Raw genomic sequence first — 18,055 nt, 5'->3', positions numbered from 1 at the left:
AGTCAAGGAGGAAGAAAAGGCAGTGGAACATATCTCCGTAAAAAAAGTTTGCAATCTTGGCTATAACTCCTACAGCCACCTAACTACAGGTCAGGGAGGACCTGCAATGGTTTGCAAATAATGATCTCCATACAGTCCTATGTATAAAGTCATTTACAGACCAAGGACAAAATTTTCCCCTTCTATGCATGTTACAAATCTGCTATCTGTGGAGTCTATCACAGTGCTGATTCTGCACTGACAGGTGGCTCCTATTTCCATCAGTGGTGTTTGTGGTGCTGAAAAAGCAATAAGACAGACTAGGGCAAAGAGATTAGCCTCACTGCTGGTTGAACCCTACAGCACCCAACACCATGCCAGAACAAGCCATCCTTCTAATTTTACACAGCTGATCCACAGCTCTAATCAGCTGCTTCTGCATGAACAAAGATGCACATGGTGGGTGGGAGAAGCCTCATTTTTTTTGCATTCATTATTTTGATTGTACATATTGTACACAACTGTATTCATTGAAATAGAGAAAAGTCTGGCTGCTGATTACATTTGTTACTGTATTCTTGGATATGATCACATCCAATCTTGTGGCTGAATGCTACTGCACAGAGCTTTACTATCTCAGCTTCCTACCTTTTTGATCCCATAGTAGCTGTGGCAAAAGAAGCACATTTCTTGGCCCTGCATCTTCAGTGACATCTTGGTGCATCCCAAGTTGAAGGTTCAATATTTTAATTTTTCCTTCATTTTTTTGTTTGGTTTTCTTAAAAAAGATGTATTGGAATTCAAGACTATGCAGATTCAATGAGGGGCATCATGTAAAACAGGTGACTGCAGGACACTGTTAATAACTAAGCAGTAAGAGCTCACTTACAACATAAACACAGATGTCTTCCTCTGGTCCCATGATATTATTTTGAAACACAGATAGCTTCTGGTATCAAATTCCACACTAACAAACCAGCCTCACGACTATACAGTTCCAGTGACTGCAAGAGCTTCATTTCAGTTTGGCAGCCTTTAGAGACAAGAAAAAAGCTAGTTTCCCAAGCTTTCACTCTGCTGTAACTGAGCTCAGAGCAGGTCCTGGGCCCAGTCATGGTGCCTGGACAAAGTCTGTAAGTGTTTGCAAAATACTTTTAAAATATGCATTTCCAATACCATCTGCACTTAGAAAAAGTTCTTACATTGTTGTTCTGTAATACAATATCAGGACTCTCTCTCATGTCATCAGAGATGATACTCTCCACAGCTCTCAATCCTCTTCCCTCAGGGTTTTCTTTTGGTTTCATTCCTTTCTTCACTAACTTCCTCCCTGATTTTTTTTCTTTCTTCTCTTCATGACATCATAGACCATTACAAAGCCTGGTTGGGACTTTCCCCAGATAGATAAGAAATCACACTACGCCTGCTTTTGTCATGCTTCCAACAGAACTGAAGTGAATCCCACCTTCCTCATCACAACCATTGCATCTTCAAACCCAGCAACTCCTACACAGCTCTGGGCTCCTATCTTAGTCCATTCATGCTCTTCTTTTTGTATTCAGAATATAATCAATCCTTCCAGTAAAAAAATTGGAAAACAGTGTGATTTTTACCTTCTTTGGCTTGTTTTCTCTGAGTTACACCACACCCTTTTCTTCTTTCCTCATCATAACTTCAGAAATTCCCTACCTGCTAGTAGGGAATTTCTAGTCTTCTTCCTTGGACCTGAAGTCCTCCTCTTCTGTACTTCCTTGCCTCTATTTTCACTTCTTCCTCACTCTCTTCATCACTTCTCAGGTCATGTATAAGATCAAGCTTGGGCTTTTTTGGTTTTTATTCTGGAAAAAAGTAATCTCGTCTATTTCTGAAGCTTTTAACTGTGTTTTTCATTGTGCTCAATGACTGACTTGCAGGAGGTTCACCTCCTGTTGCTAGTTGGTTTGCTGTTCTTGGACTATTATTCTTCTGACTACAGTCATCTTTGGGTGTACCCAAAACCTTACTAAGCCCATGACAGCTGACCCATGACTCTTACTCTTGACCCATGACAGCTATTTCCTGCTACTTAAACATATCATTCAGCTTCTGTGCCTAGAATTTTGCATTATTTACAGAACTATTTGTTCAATCAAAACTGCCCACACACTACACTTGCTTACAATTACTGAATTCCTTACATTCTTTCTCAGAAAGGAGAAAATGTAATTTTCTTCATGAAGTAGTAGTCAAGATGGTACTAGTATGTGGAATCTCCAACCACAGGTACTGTAAGACAGATGAAGCTCTACACAAAGAACTAGAAAACATTATAGTGCACAAAAGGAAAACTGAATCTGTTTGCTCTGCTTGCAATAATCATACAAAATCCAGCGAAGTTTGTTTTCCCTAGTTTTACATCCTAGATTGATCATCTTTTAGACCTTTTCTGCATTATTAGCAATCCCTTTTAGTGAAATTGAACAAGATAAATGTGCCAAAATAGCAATCATATTCCAAAAAATATGCATCATAAGCAGTGAAGCCGTGTAGTATTTTAAAAATTGATGCATTTGGTTTTTAAGACTAAACTATGACTATACTGGAAAAATGAAAACCATGAAATTCTGCTAAATGAAGCAAAAAATTATTTTAAGTTACATTTAGGAAAATATTCATCTACCTGTAGCTGACTGGCTATATACCAAAATAAGAATGCACTTATGTGCATATGTGACCACAAATATGAATGTACATGGACCCTTCAGGCTGTGTAAAAAGGATTCATCAGTTCAGTCTACAACCTGTATTGTGTCTACTACTAGGCTCGTGCAGTTTTCTTGCTGGAACCAGCAAAATACCTTTTGCTGCACCGCTTGTGCTTTACACACACCAGCCAATGGAGTCAGCTGCATCTGAAGTGCAGCTAAGGGCACCCTCTGATATTTCAGTTCCTTAAACTCCCTCTTCCATAAGATTTTTGTAGCTAAGACAGAGAAGAATTGCTTGTCCAGAGCAGGCTCAGAAGAGACCTTACTACCTGGGGTTCTTCACTGCTACCCTTTTTTTATCTCCTGCTGTGTTTGGAAGCAGTAATACCACAAACCACTCATATTTCATTCCCTATCTAAAAAGCTACTTAAGAATCACTCTAAGATGTCCATTCATCCAGAATCCAGTGTTACAGTGCCAAGGTTAATTGAGGAGCTAAAGGTCAAGATTAAGTTCCACCTGTTCTCTGGGAGGATTTAGTTTCCAATGTTACTTTCCCAGACGCACATGGAAGCTGACACAGCCAACCACAGGACCTCTGCCTGCAGCTCTTCTCTTCCCAAAGAAATGCTGACCCCCATCAACCAAAATGAGCCTGATTCCCATCTACACTCATTTACTGGCAGAGCAGTTAAAGGCGCCATAGTGTAAAAAAACATAAAAACCATTCTGGCGCACTGACCTTTTTTTGTAATTCATGAAGGATGATACAACCATATCAACATATTTAGATACCAATGATGCATTCTATGCAGCCTAGTTCTTCATCCCCTTCAAAAATACCCCCGCTTAGCAAGGCTACTACTTCAGTTTAAAACATCAAGATATCTCTTTGAGTAGGTAACAGACACTGAATTCTGAAGCTGCCACTGTAGCTGAGGGTTTGTTTGTTTGTTTGTTTTTAAATTTTCCACTTCACATTGAAGCAAACAAATTTGTGACCAAATTTTTGAACTGTAAGAACACATCTCAATTAAAGCATTTTCATAATATTGCTCACAATCCTGATTGCATTTTCAGGATTGGAATGGAGGAGAAAAGTTATCAGTAGTCACCCACAATGGAATGTAGTTGGAAAAAGACAGGAAAAAAACTAGCTAACTCTGAAGTACCTAATTTAAATTTAAGTAATCTTGAAACTAGGGGAGCTGAAAGAGGCACTAGAAAACCCTCAGAAGCTCCATGCCTTTTTCTTAAAAAGCACGTAATAAATGACAGGAACTAATTTGTTGTGCACAGAGTGTGGGAGCTCAATGGCAAGGATCACTGCTACAAGGCCAGCTGGTGTACATAACATCCTTTTTACCAGTGGTGGTCAGTGAGAACAGTGCCTAGCTTTACACTTCATCCAGTCAAAGAACCTGCTGGTAGAAGCATAGGTTTTACTAAATAAAAACACTGGCCTGACTGCTGGGAACAAATTGAAATTTGTGAAAATTACCATGGCCTCAAAACTTAATCACAAAAGTGCTAGGTGACTGTGATTAATACTGAATGCCTACTGCAGCATGAACAGTTTTCAGAGAACATGGATGAGGGTAATAGCCAATTGCATAAAGATCGCAAACACATGGAATCCCTCTTCCTTTAGCACCAGGAGGGTACACGCTGTTAGCTCAGAGCTGCCACAGGCAACATCAGCAGGCTGGCAGAAAAAGACAATCTCATTCTTCTCTCAGGATTATTAACTTCTCACTATTCGAATTTGACACCCTTGGGCCTGATCTGTACAACTGGACTGACATTTCCAGTCCCTGCAAGAACATGCAGACTCTGACCTGAGGAACTGTTTGAATACATCGAAAGGAAAAGCAAATTATTCAAATTTCTCCATGTCCTTATGACACAGTGGCTCAACAGTCTGAAAGCAAAAACATACCTCAGCTTCTTAGTTGGTTTGCTATCATGCTGCTCTTGCACTTGCCACAGAACCTGTAGAGTATGCCATGTCCAAGACTCAGGTATGGCCTGCTTTGCCAAGGAATGAAAGCAAGAATATTTCCTCTGGTTCCTCTGCCTTCATGATAGATTATCTGCTGAACTGCACTGTAAGTCAACCATAAGTCATTCAAAACTATTCTATTGCTTTTCTAAAAATGTACTTATTTTTAGAAAAGTAATAGAATAGTTTTATATTTTTATACTTTTCTTAGTTTAGTTTTATATATTTTATACTTTTCTTTACCAAAACAACATGGTGCTTAATAAAGAGAAAGGAAAGTTTTCCTCTCTCATGAGCCTTCCTCTGTGCAGCACAGAACACAGGACCAGCAATGTTGGTCCAACCAAATGAAACATTGTCCTAGGTTGTTAAGATATGTGTGTATGATATTTGCCATCTGTCAGAGGTGGGGCAGTTCCCTTCTGTTAATTGGGTAGTTTTCTTTATCTCTTCCACAACCAATCCTCTCTCTGGGGAGATATCTTCTGTTAACGGGCCATTGAGTCTCACTGCATGACTGATAAAAATTACATCTGATGAGATGCTGATTACATCTGATGAGATGTTCTGCCCAGGGGGAGGAGCCAAGCATTCCTACTTGGATATAATCGGAGACTTGGAACAACAGAGACAGGCTTTTTCCACTGGATTCCCAAAGGAGCAGCTGTCTTCTCCACTGGATTCCCAGAGGAAGACCAAGCCTATCTACATCACCACTGGACCTTCAGAGGAAGACTACACCCTTCTACAGGATCACTGCTTCAACAGAACCACAGTCATTGCAGGAGGACTGCAGCTACCATTGAATTGGATTGCTACCAACACCCTGACCAAGAGGGTGTCAGGTTGTATTCTGACTCTGTCAGTGGGTTATTTTCTGTTTTTCTTGTACTATTGCATTTGTATTTTTTAAAATTCTACTAGTAAAGAACTGCTATTCCTACTTCCGTATCTTTGCCTGAGAGCCCCTTAATTTCAAAATTATAATAATTCAGAGGGAGGGGGTTTACATTTTTATATTTCAAGGAAGGCTCCTGCCTTCCTTAACAGACACCTGTCTTTTCAAACTAAGACAAACATCTATCGCCCTGCCTCTGACATGAGCCAAAAGCATCTGCCTGAGGGATTGTGTTAGCACAGAACAAGCACATACCAGAACACCTTTGCCACACCACATCACAAAGATTACATGTGCCAGAGGTGATACCTTTGTGCTTAATAGCTATATCGCTGAAACTCACAGCTGCTGGGCAGGAACAGGCCCTGTGCCATCCACCTGACTCACAACCTGTACTCTTAAGGCACCTGGGCTTTACTAAGCCACTGGCAGGTTGCATGATTTCTTGCAATGGCAGCAGAATAGTCTGCATTAATGTTTGCCTGGAGCACGCTGGGAGAGGCCACTGCAGAAGCAGATGCAATGCACAAGCTCCAGGCACCATGAAAAGCTGCTACAACACCTGCCTAGCTGGCAAGCCAGCATTCAAAAGCACAGAAAGAGGAACTCAGCAGGGGAGGCTCTCTACTATTCTCCAAAATGACTGACAGCAGTGAGAGCTCACAGGCCTCCAAGATGGTCATGGGCAGAAATGTTTTGCTTGTGGTAGGCACAAAGACATGACTTGACCTTCTAATTCAAAGATTTTAATTTTACCTTCAAACTACTAGAGAAACATTCAACAAATGCACAACTACATCACAGCTAGCTGAAGACAGAAGAAACATGGACAGCTCATAGTGCACATCCCCACGTGCCACAGGAGAAGAGATAACAGTGCAGCTTCAGAAGCTGTGTGACAAAACACTGCAAGGGCCCTCTCCAATAAAAGCAAGGGATGTCAACAGAATCTGGTTCAGACTCTTGTGCAAAAAGGAATGTTAGTACAAGTTACATTTCTGTTGCTGCCTGTTGCTACAAGTCACAGATGTAACCTTTTGAAAGGCACAAACCCATCTTGGAAGACCTTTGTTACCAAAAATTTCAGCTGTGGCCACCAGCTCCTACGCCTGAGAGCTCCCGCTTGAAATAAAGGGTTCTAGTAACTCAATTTACTGCTTTTTAAGGAATGTTTTTCTCCCAGTTTGAATCACATCCACTGACCACAACTAAAGTTAAAATTTCAAACTACTTTAAAGGCCGTACATGACATGTCTCCATGTTGGGGCTGGCCCTGTCAAATGTGGAGGCAAATCTGTGATCACACTCCTCACAAGGGTTAAAAATGGACACCTTCCAGCTGCAGATGCTTTCACATATGCTCTGCAATAGAGTTGTGACAGTACAGAAATTGTGCCACAACTGTAGGCTATCCTTTTCTTTTTTATGAAAATAATGCCTTTAAAATCCAAAATGTCTATGAGGGAAAAGGCCTGAGTTCTCAGACACGCCAGCTCTGTAGTACCACACCATCAATGCTCAGAGCAGGCAAGAGGCAAAGGGGCTAATAGAGGGAGGAGGACCAGTCATGACTGGCTGGCCAAAGTGCCAAGAAGAAGTGAAGATTCATGACAAAGAAAATCATAGAACAGTTTGGGCTGGAAGGGGTCTTAAATATCACCTGTTCTCAATCTGTTTGCCATGGGCAACCTTCCACTGTCCCACACTGCTCAAAGCCCCATCCAACCTGGCCTTAAACACTTCCAGGGATGAAGCATGCACAACTTCTCTGGGCAACCTGTTCCATTACCTCACCACCCTCAAAGTAAAAAGTTTCTTCCTAATATCTAAACTAAACTTACACTCTTTCAGTTAGTTCACATATTTTGTCATCTGTCAGGAAAAGGTGAAGGACCTTTATAAATACTTCTTGTATGTTTGCATTACTCCACCTTGTGCTCTAGTGTTTTCAGCCATTTGAGACAGCTGAAGGAACAGTGCATTAGCCCTTGACACCATGAATAAAACGGATGTAGCCTAAATAGTTTGCCCATTTTACTTCAATATAAAGGACGCTGTTACATTGCTCCCTCTCTGACGTCTTTTTTAAGAAGCTTCAAAAATCAAACAGCAAATCAGAAAGGTTCTCGATCGTGCCCTATTTGTTTTTTTAATTTCAAAGATAGATCTAATTTTCCTAAATCTGGTTTCTCATTTCCACGCTAGAAGTGCCATCAAGTCTTCTTGGTTTCTGCTACTGGCAAAGCAAACAGCACTAAATGGGACAAAACATGGCAGAGTACAAAACAGAGAGTATTACAGACTCTTCTTCAACAAGACAATTCTGATTTTTGTGCAGAATACCAAAGAGGTGTCAGGACAAAATGGACTTTGAGGGCAGCACAAAAAGTCCTTCCATTAAGATGACCATTCCCATGTCACTCATGATCCATATATGGAGGAAAAAAGTCATTTTATATAACACACTATTCTGATCCTTACACTGGATTATCACCCAACCTGAGGACTGAATGTAAACCTAGCATTTAAAGTACAAAAATGTGAAAGGCTGGAACACTGGCCATTGTGAGGTAGGGAGGCATACTCATATTGCACCAGAGAGGAAGCACTGGGAGGTACTTTATCTCCAGAAAAACAGCAATGGAGAAGAGCTGTGAGTCACTTGGAAAATATATGTTTGGCCACTCACAAAGAAAATACTTTGGGGGTTTCACTGGCTGCAATGAACTAATACCTAATGTACAATGCTGATCCCAGGTTATAGACATTCTGGAAGATGCTGAACATGCATCAGGGTGTGTGTGTGAAAATGAGATAGAAAAAGGACCTATCCTTTCAAGTTATAAAATACTACTTGAACTTTTTCCCAGAACTGAAGTAAAACCTAAAGTGTTTCTTTTACTAGATATTCAAGAAGCTTGGCTACCTTTTGTCTTGATTTTTCTTAATTGTCCTAAATTTTTGTACTTCTTCATTGCTTCCTAAGATGCAACAGCACTGCTGTAGTAATGGCTTTACAGCATTTTCTGTTTTTCTGAAAGAAGAAATACCATAAACATCACCAGCTCAGTCTGCTTTGTGCTGACTCTAGGACTAGACACTTGCAGAGTGCCTGTGAGCCTCAGCTGTTCTGTGGAAAGTCAGTTCAAGCTGGCCCAGCCTTCAGGAGAAGCCTCTGCTGCCAGTCCCTTCCACATCAGCCTTTTCCTGGAGATCATACAGTGGGCCTCATTTCTACCAAGAATGCCTTCTATTTATCTACTATTCATGTTCCATACTAGAGTGTTCAAGAACTGCTTGGTTTTTGGCATAAAGTTTTTTAGCATTGGACCTTGACACTTCCTCAAAGAGAGATCAAAACCCAGCACATATGAACTTTATAGTAAATGATGCTTAGACCATTGGAGAAGTGAGACAACTCAAAAATGACGAAAGGAAGCAGTAAAGCAGGAAAGCAGGAAAGCAGGAAAGCAGGAAAGCAATCAAGCAAGCATGCAAGAAAGAAGGAAAGCAGAAAAGAAAGCAAGAAAGCAAGAAAGCAAGAAAGAAAGAAAGAAAGAAAGAGAAAAAGAAAGAAGAAAGAAAGAGAAAAACATAGACCAGCTTTACTGTTCTTTAGTAATTTTCCTTTTTTCTGATTCACTGATTTTTATTTCATCTGATGAAACTCTGATTCTTCAGTCTGATCACAGGTAAACTTACCATTATCATGATTTACTTTCTCTCCACCTTCCATTCCTCTCATCCTCATTTTCTCCTATATCCCAACTCATTTCTTTCTAAAATTCTCCATAGGTAAACCATATTTTGCCCTCACAAAGTAACACATTCCCCAAATGGCGTGACCTGCATATGGGCAAAAAGTTCATATACAAGCAGGTGAAAATTCACCCTTTGTACATAAAAAAAAACAGAGGAGAAACTGTAAAATAAAGACCTGTGAAGTAAATGTGGATGTAGACTGAACATGGAGTTGGGACTCTGCAGATTAAACTTCTAGGACTGTCTTATTCTTCCACTACCTTGAACTAGGAGCTCTGCTGTTTCTGTATGGCTCAGTCCATATCAAGGTAGAGCCTTAGAAAGCATCATTTTCAGCTCTTCTCAATTCTACTGTATCCATGTTTTCTCTTTAATCTCTTTGCATTTCATCTCTAAGCTGTCCTCTACTTACCATCTCCCCATTTCTCCATTTCTCTTCATGCACACCACATACACCACATTCCTTCATCCCATCACCTGCATGTATAGTCTTTTAGGGGGAGGGGGAATGAGATACAAAAGGTACTTGCTTACAGTTTCTTTCCTCATTTTTCACTTGCAATGGCTATGAGGCCTCAGACAATTTTCCTTTGTTCATACTATCATTGTTAATTATACCACCATGGTAGTCTGAATCATGTAAAGTTCTAAGCAAGCTAGAACTAGCTCCTTTTCTCCCTCAATCATCGCAACTGAGTTTACATTTTGCAATCAGAGTCTAATGCACCACTGCATTATTAAAAATTCCCCAGTTCAGATCTGAGCTAGCGTCATAAATCTTGTCTTAAATATGAGGCATCCTCTACTTGCTTGTTCCTATTACAGAAAGAGCTACATTCTTCTATGGTATCTTGCACTTTAGGATTGGACTCAGAAAACGTAATAGCAGACCAAAACAGACACCTGAGACCTAGAGGTCAGATTTTATATGAATAAGAACAATGGAACTCTAAAAATGTCTAACAGTATGCTCTGATAGGGTGACACAGACCCAAACCAATGCAATAAATAGTGGTCTTTTTTTTTTTTTACAGAAACACAAGAGAATGGTAACTTAAATATTTTAAGATCTTTGTAAAATCCTTTACATGAAATCACGTTTATGGATCAGTTAATACAAACGCTTATTCTTTGACACACTTATAGCAATTTGCTCCTTCAAAGTAAGGTACTTAGAAGCATTAACAACTCTGATCTTCCAAATGCTTATGTGATAAAGCAATATTACAGCCCCCATTAACAAGTGATGCACCTAAAACAGACAATTCATATGATTGGTCCACAACTACAGGGACTGGAATGTCAGTGTCAAACAATAAAAAAAGCTTGTGTGTGGTTCAGATGAGCAATATCATCATTGCCTTTACATTGTCTACTCACTAAAAATACTGCAGATTTGAGCACATTCATTTTTCTCTACATCTGATCTTACAGTGCTGACTCACATGACTTCATCCCTCTTTTACATTCTGCTCATTGACTAAGTAATGGAATGTTCTAAAGATATTAAAGGATTGACACCCACAGAATTGGCATTTGGGTAGGTACAACACAGCACAAAATCACTTCTATAGGTAAAAGTGGAAACTCAAAAAGTTCAGTATTTCAGTGACTTGCTGAAAGTCAAGCAAAAGATGTGGTCCCAACTACAAACTTTATCTTTTTAATGATTTTTCTGAAAAGGCAAAATTGTAGCCATTACTACTACAAGCTTAGTGCATACCAATTTGAATGTTAGGTCATACTTGTCAAACTGCAGATCTTTGCTGAATATGCAAAGCTTTTCTTTTGTAATTGTTTTATAATTAAAAGTCAAAGAAGTATTTATATTTTAACTGAATTTCATTATTCACCTACTCTATAAGCAGCAACCCAATTGCTTAAGCAAGACATGTGATGCATGAGTTAATAATAAACATAAAAACTCTCCCTTTTCCCAGATCAATATTTCAAACTACTCAGAGATGCCTAAACACTCCAGAATCCTAATTCTTCAATCACTACTGTGAATGAAAAAGAGGAGTTTTTTAAGTCCCTTGCAATCAGCCCCTCTCCAACAACAAGGTGAAGTCATGGAAAATTAAAGCAGAAAAACCAATGACCATTTGTTATATGCTCACAGACAAGTAAGACACTAAAGATCTTTCCTGACAGCCCTTAAGTCACACATTCCAACACAGCCAAAGAATCATGCAAAATTCTCAGACAGAATGGTAAGGCATTCTATTTTCACCTGGATTGTATTGAGTCATGTAAATATGTTTGTTTGGGTAAATGAGAGTTAAAGTGAGTAATTATGTTATGTCATTGTGTCAAAAGGACGATTCTGCTTTGTAAGGAGACTCTTACCATGCTTTAGTACAGTGTTTCTTACTCAAACTGACAGTAAGACCACTGAGAAAGATGATGCAACTGAAATGAATTCCAAGCTGCCTTTCCCTGTACTTCTTTTGGACCAAAGCTCAAAAGGTTACAAGAAGTTAGGAGCAAATAAAATATAGTGAACTGTGATGCACTGAGAAGAAGAAGTATTCCAGAGCTATCAGTGTGCTTCTATTGAATAACCAATGCTTTTATTTAAAAGGTTTTCAAGGATATTCATGGCCTAATGCATATATTACACAAATCATTTGAGAAAAAGAGCTACCAAGAAGCAGGAGAAAATACCCTGTTTGGATTTGAGAAAGAAAAATCCATGGATGGGTCCCTAACTTTTAATCAGCATGATGAAAGAGAGCAGCACTCTCATTGATAGTCCAAATTTTAAACTTACACTCAAAAAAGTCGACAAGCAGCTAGCAAGAACTTTAAGGAAAGGTAGTATTTTGGTGTGTTTGTCCTAAAAGAGACACAGTTTTCTCCCCCAGATCAACCACACAATCTCATTACCTAATCACAGAGAGGTAAACTTCTGTACCCTGATCAGCACAGACTTGCAAGGCTTTGAACGGGAGGAAGAATTCATAGTCAGGACATATATACAGACACAGGAGGTAGTTCAGAGAGCGCTTGAGAAAGGTGAAGCACCTTTCAAGGCATGTCATGCAAGCCCACAGACACAAGAATATAGCCGGCATTGTCAGAATACAATGTGAATTTCAGACTCTTTTTTCCCTTTGCATTCAGCTCAAGGCATTGACAGAAACCGCACATGAACACACAAAAAAATCCCTCTCACGCTACATGGAACAAGTACACACATGTTTCCCTCTGCTTCTGTCAGTTTCTATCTGTTAACTTAAAAGACAGAAGACACTGTCTTTGGGTAAGAGTGGCTTCTCTTTCCTTTCTGACTTTGGTAAAACCTACACAAACTCCATTTATCTCTATCAGTAAAGCTGCCATGATAATACTCCTTTCCATGACTATCCCCCTCCAGATTCCCAGGAAGCAGGGAGTACTAGGGATTGTCTTGTCACTGGAATAGGAACAGTTGATATAATAAAAAATAATCCTTTTGACTGAATAATGCTATTTTAAGGTTTATCCACTAATTTATCTTCCACCAGTTTTCTTCATACTTCTCTTCATGGTTAATGGCACAACTAACATCTGCAAACTGTGTATTAGCGTGGTTATGCTGTGAACCATTTGGTTACTTCCATCATTATTCAACATGCAAAGTAGAATAAAACAGGATTAGAATTACTCTTCCACAAATCCTCTCAGGGAATTCACAAATGCTCCTTTGTCCTCTCTACTCCAGTTCCCTTCTTAGTTTTCAGTTTCATAAGCTGGTTAGATGGAGTCAGAAATAAACACAAAACGGTAAGAGCTGTCTTGGCAGCCTCCAGTGAATTCCCACCATAAGCATTTTCACATCCCACAGCAAGTAAGCAAAAAAGCAAGCCAAGGTGTTTCGTAAGAGCAACCCACAAGTCTTAACAAATGCATTTAGGAAATTAAATGAAGCTTTCACCATTTATGCTACAGCATCTTGCAAGGGTCTAAAAACCTCACCTCCAGATCCAAGGAACAAAAAGTAGCTTTTCATACAAAGCTGTTGTCACTGGGTCCTGTATAAGACGGTGTTTAAAATAAACAAAAGCAGTGAAATAGAGAATTATATTCCACCGATTATTCTGATGAATTTTGCTATGGAAGTCTGAAGTCTAGAACAACATGAGAGCTTTTTGTACTAACTCTATTTTAAGACTCCTCTAGCACGGACCACAGATCTGTTCTGTACTAATACTGTTCCCAAAGTCAATCATTAGAAACTGCTATCTCCTCTAGCTGTGAAAGACAGAATAAAAAGAATTAAGGCAAGAATTAAAACAACTGGCTCATACAGAGCAATCCAACTTCAATCAGAATACACAACATCTTAAACAAAATGCTTCCGAGTGCTTTGTTCATTCTCCTCACTTCTAAAAACACTCTATTACAACAGTTTGGAAAGGTAACTGAGTAAAATGAACATACCCCAGGTTATTCTCTTACCTTAGATATACCAAATTAATACCGAAAAGTAAGAAAATAGGGATAATTCATTGCTACAGAACTCCTCAACAGACTTTGATGACATATTGATCAGTCCTGCCAAAGAACTGGAAGCTCCCAGAGGACCTGGTGCTCTCTAACACATAGACTGGAAGCTATTCTGCTCCCTACAGTACTGGAAAGAAGACCTCAAGGTGAGTTCTGTGTCAGCCTCAGCACATGCAGTGCTGGCAGGTGTGGGCAGCTCTGACACAGCCACAGCTCAGACTGTGGAGAGATCCACGCCTCTCTCTGGGCACTCGGGAACTGTCAGTCCCACACCCCACCCGTGCTCGAGCTCTGCAAGCACAGAGAAACTCAGCAAAGACACAAGTCTAAGAAGTAGGCAGATGATGCCCATGTAAAAGATGGGATAAACTGACATTTAAAAGTAGGAGGCATAAAACAATGTCTACAGAAGCTGCAGATGTCTGCTTTGATCCCAAATGAGATGAAAATGTCATCCCGTACATGAAGATATTTCCTACAGGACATGCAGTTATGTTAGCCTATATACACTTTTTTTTTTTTATTTTCAATGGACGATTTTTCCAAATACATGGTTACATGAAAAATAGCATTAGTGACAGTTTGATTGCTGCAATTATTGAATGGTTACTTTGTTTTTCCCAAATTGCTTGCTGAAGAAGGGTGTGTAGACATTTAATGACAGGATATCTGAGTGACCATGCTGTGTTCTCAAAACGTAACAGAAAAAAGAAGCATAGCTTTTTGTGCATCTCTGCCTGATGTAACTCAGGAAGTTACTTCTTATGAATACAAAAATCATCATTAATTTTTAAGAGGATTTTAAAATCTTATTTTATAAATATCTTCCATGGAAAAGCAGATATTTAGCCCCTTCCCATTTCCCTACTGAAGCTGTTTATTAACCTACCACTATAGCACACTCTTTGCACATGAAGTTTAGATTAATTTTGCTGTGACTGAATTAAATCACAAATGCCTTGGAATTCTCAGGTAGCTGACTTACCCTTCTATTCACAAATTCCAAGATACACATTTAAATGTATTGGTCAATAATGATGGAAAAAAAATCTTCTCATCAAGCTCAGCTTGTTTTCCTCATGTTTAAATACACCAAGTTATTTATTTTCATATTTCAGTTCTCAACATGTACTTACACTTCAGGCTTTTCAGAGCAGGCAATATTTTCTTATTAGCCTGGGCATTATGTATCTATTTATATCTAATCTCAAGTCTTAAGATAGTGTTTTAATACAAACTCAGTAATACAGATAATGATGAAGGGAGAGAGTGTTTCTGGAACTTTGGACTATGGATAGATCCAGATGGTGAATCTGAGGTGTGAATGCATGCTTTGGAGAGGTTTGAGGTCCACTTAAAGGGACAGATGACAGTCATTCCTTTCTCATGAAAGACTCAAGAGTTATTTCTAACTCACAGGGACATTTCAACATTAAAAATAAAATAAGCAATATGTACGAGGCCTTTTTTTAAATTTCATATAGTTCATTTCCATGAAATAATATTCTTATTAAAATATGACCCACATGGATAATTTTGCAACAAAGAACTACTCAGGTCACACTTACTGATTAGGCAAGAATACTATTTTTGTGAGAAGAGCTGAATCTGAAGATGCCGAAAAACAAGTAGCTTCCTGGTAGGTACTAACTTAAACACTACAACACTAAATAGAACTTTGTGCATTCTCCGTCAGGGTAGGGTTTATTTCCTAGTTTCTTTAATAATGGTGGTTGAAATGCTTAATGCATATTTTTAAAAACCTAACAAATATTGAGCTTTAGAGAGTTAACATCAAACAATTCTGACTGGTTCTCTCAATCAGCTTCCACCTACTTCAGCTCTCTAAATGCAATTCAGAAAGCCTTGAACAAAAAATTTAGGCTGAACTGTTCAGTCACAGACTAGCCTTCTGCCAAAACTCTGCAGCTCAATCCTGCTGACTTCATGTTACTATTCAGGATATTTCACAATGACTGTTCTTTTCTAATGCTACCCCAAACAGCAGAGACATATTGGAAGGAGGTGAGAGACAAGATTACCATCCCAGCAGTTGATCTGCACTGACTACATTTCTGTTCTGCTCAAATCACATTTGTTCCAGGAAATCTACTCTAAACAGAATACGGGAATACAAAATTTAGAGTAGATATCTCTGAAAGGAGCACTTACCAAGAGCATGTAAGCATTACCAAAATATACATCCAAGTGGTACTGTGTCATAAGCACAGTTTAGAAGAACGACATGGGATTAACAGGAGTCTACCAAAAGATTACTTACCATGTTCTCCACAGACCCTCATCTATATATCTTAAGAAAAAAATGCTCATCTCCTTTAGCACACAGCAAAGCATCTTCTAGGTCTCTCAGCAAGACAGCAAGTTGATTTTTAAATTTTTTTAAATTATTTTTCTTTTTAAATACAAATTCACCCACATCATCAGACACAGACTGATGATACTAGTAAAAGAACATAGTAACAGAGTTGTTGCAGGTTACACATACCTCCATCTGGCTGCAAAATAAATAAATGAATAAATGAAGGGCTGAGATTTCCCCCTTCCACAGGGACATGGGTACTTGCGACTCTCTCCAGATGCTACTCCCCAAGAAGCACATGAAAATGCATTTATCAGGAAGCACAACTAGGACAGGATCCACTGCAAATGCACCTTCTGCTCTTGTCAGTGCTTCCACATCACCTTAATGGAACAGTGTAGTACTGTTTAAACTACCTCTTACATACAGCATAGGTTCTCATCAATCAAACTTGAGTTTAAACTTGAGAATAAATTTCATTTCTTATCTTCTTCCTACCTACACTGACTTGAGAAATATTTTAGTCCAGGAATTGCCTCAGGGGATTTTGCTGCAGCAGGCAAAGAAATTATATTTATCCTAAGAAGAAAACACAAGTAGAAGTGTTTGATCCAAAATCCTACACTGTCTGCATCCACCTCTTCCTTTACTTACCTGATGAATAATCAAAATATTAAATGTGGTGGCATTTAATGTTGCTATTCTGTCTCTTTCTGGTTCAGCAGACTACAGTCTCAGTTCATACAATCCACACAATTCTGGAAGGTGTAAAACCAACCCTGCTTACCTTTCATACCAAACTTAGAATGTCTTCCAAACTTCAGAATAATGAGGGTTATTACTAAGCCTGTGCAAACCAGTGCTGCAATTCCCACCACAACGTACACCTAAAAAAAGAGAGGACACAAACAGACCTGTTTGCTTTGATTTTGTGTCTTCAAAGTCATCCAGCATACATTCATATTAATCCAGTTATGAAAAGAGATTAATTTCAACTGGGAAACATTTACACTGAGATCAAGAGTACAGAAAACAGAGACTTGTTGAGGTTTCTTCTATTCTACAGAGAACACAGATTCAGACACTTATGAGAACTTTTTTAACATCCTACACATTCAAGGCAGGTGGGAGGGAGCGTAATCACCCTTTTCCCTTCCAGCAGAGTGGCGTGTTACAAGAAAACAAATAAGAGCAGCACATAGGAAAAAAGAACTTATTGTGGGCATGTTTGAATACTGGTATGAATTACCTGGAGTGGCTGTGAAGGTTCCATCACTGGAAGAACCAAAACCAGAGAGGACACAACCACAAAGAACCATATTGGCCCTGCTTTATTAAGGGGAGCTTGGACCAGAGCTTGGGGAGCTTCCACAGGTCCCACCTTTACCACCTTGGCCATTCAATGACACTGCTATCAGACGAGACAAAACTGTCTTGGATCCTCCCAATCTTTAGCACATTGTCCCATCCACAGTCTGCTCTCTGGCTCCTGAATACACACTTTCCTCTGCTTGCTGTTTTACAGAGTCACTGATGGAGGGAGGCTGCAATGTCAACCAGGCTGGTAACCCACTATCAGTTTCCAACATTTCAGTTCAGGACAGCATGAGAGGCAAGGCAGCAAACTAGGAAGCCTATCAGTACAGCCACTTGTACCAAAATCTATCACAAGCCATTTAATCAAAAATTTGCATGAAATCCTGCTTTAAAACAACATATTTTGAAAATTCATTGCAGCATATTATCTTTCTAACATGGAGGTGACTCCAGGATATAAATTCAACCAGCAATCTCCAAAAACTCTTGGAGGTCTTTGTTCTGTAAATGAAGATTTGTTCTCCTTGACTAAAAATTAGATGCAAATTCTTAGGCTAAAAAAATGAAAGTTTCATTTTTCAGAAAAGCAAGGCACAAA

General features: G+C 39.2%; 1 protein-coding gene across 7 annotated transcripts in view; it reads right to left on the bottom strand.

Moving 5' to 3' along the window:
* Positions 1-18,055, bottom strand: part of NTRK2 (neurotrophic receptor tyrosine kinase 2) — a 196,459-nt gene that overhangs the window by 121,736 nt on the left and 56,668 nt on the right. For all 7 annotated transcript variants that reach the window (XM_064735249.1, XM_064735242.1, XM_064735243.1 and 4 more), the window contains exon 11: positions 16,928-17,027. In XM_064735249.1, the coding sequence (XP_064591319.1) occupies positions 16,928-17,027 (100 nt within the window). The remainder of the gene's footprint in view (positions 1-16,927; positions 17,028-18,055) is intronic.

This window comes from Zonotrichia leucophrys, chromosome Z (assembly GCF_028769735.1).
Source record: "Zonotrichia leucophrys gambelii isolate GWCS_2022_RI chromosome Z, RI_Zleu_2.0, whole genome shotgun sequence".
Taxonomy (NCBI): domain Eukaryota; kingdom Metazoa; phylum Chordata; class Aves; order Passeriformes; family Passerellidae; genus Zonotrichia; species Zonotrichia leucophrys.
This window is presented reverse-complemented; position numbering and strand designations above follow the sequence as displayed.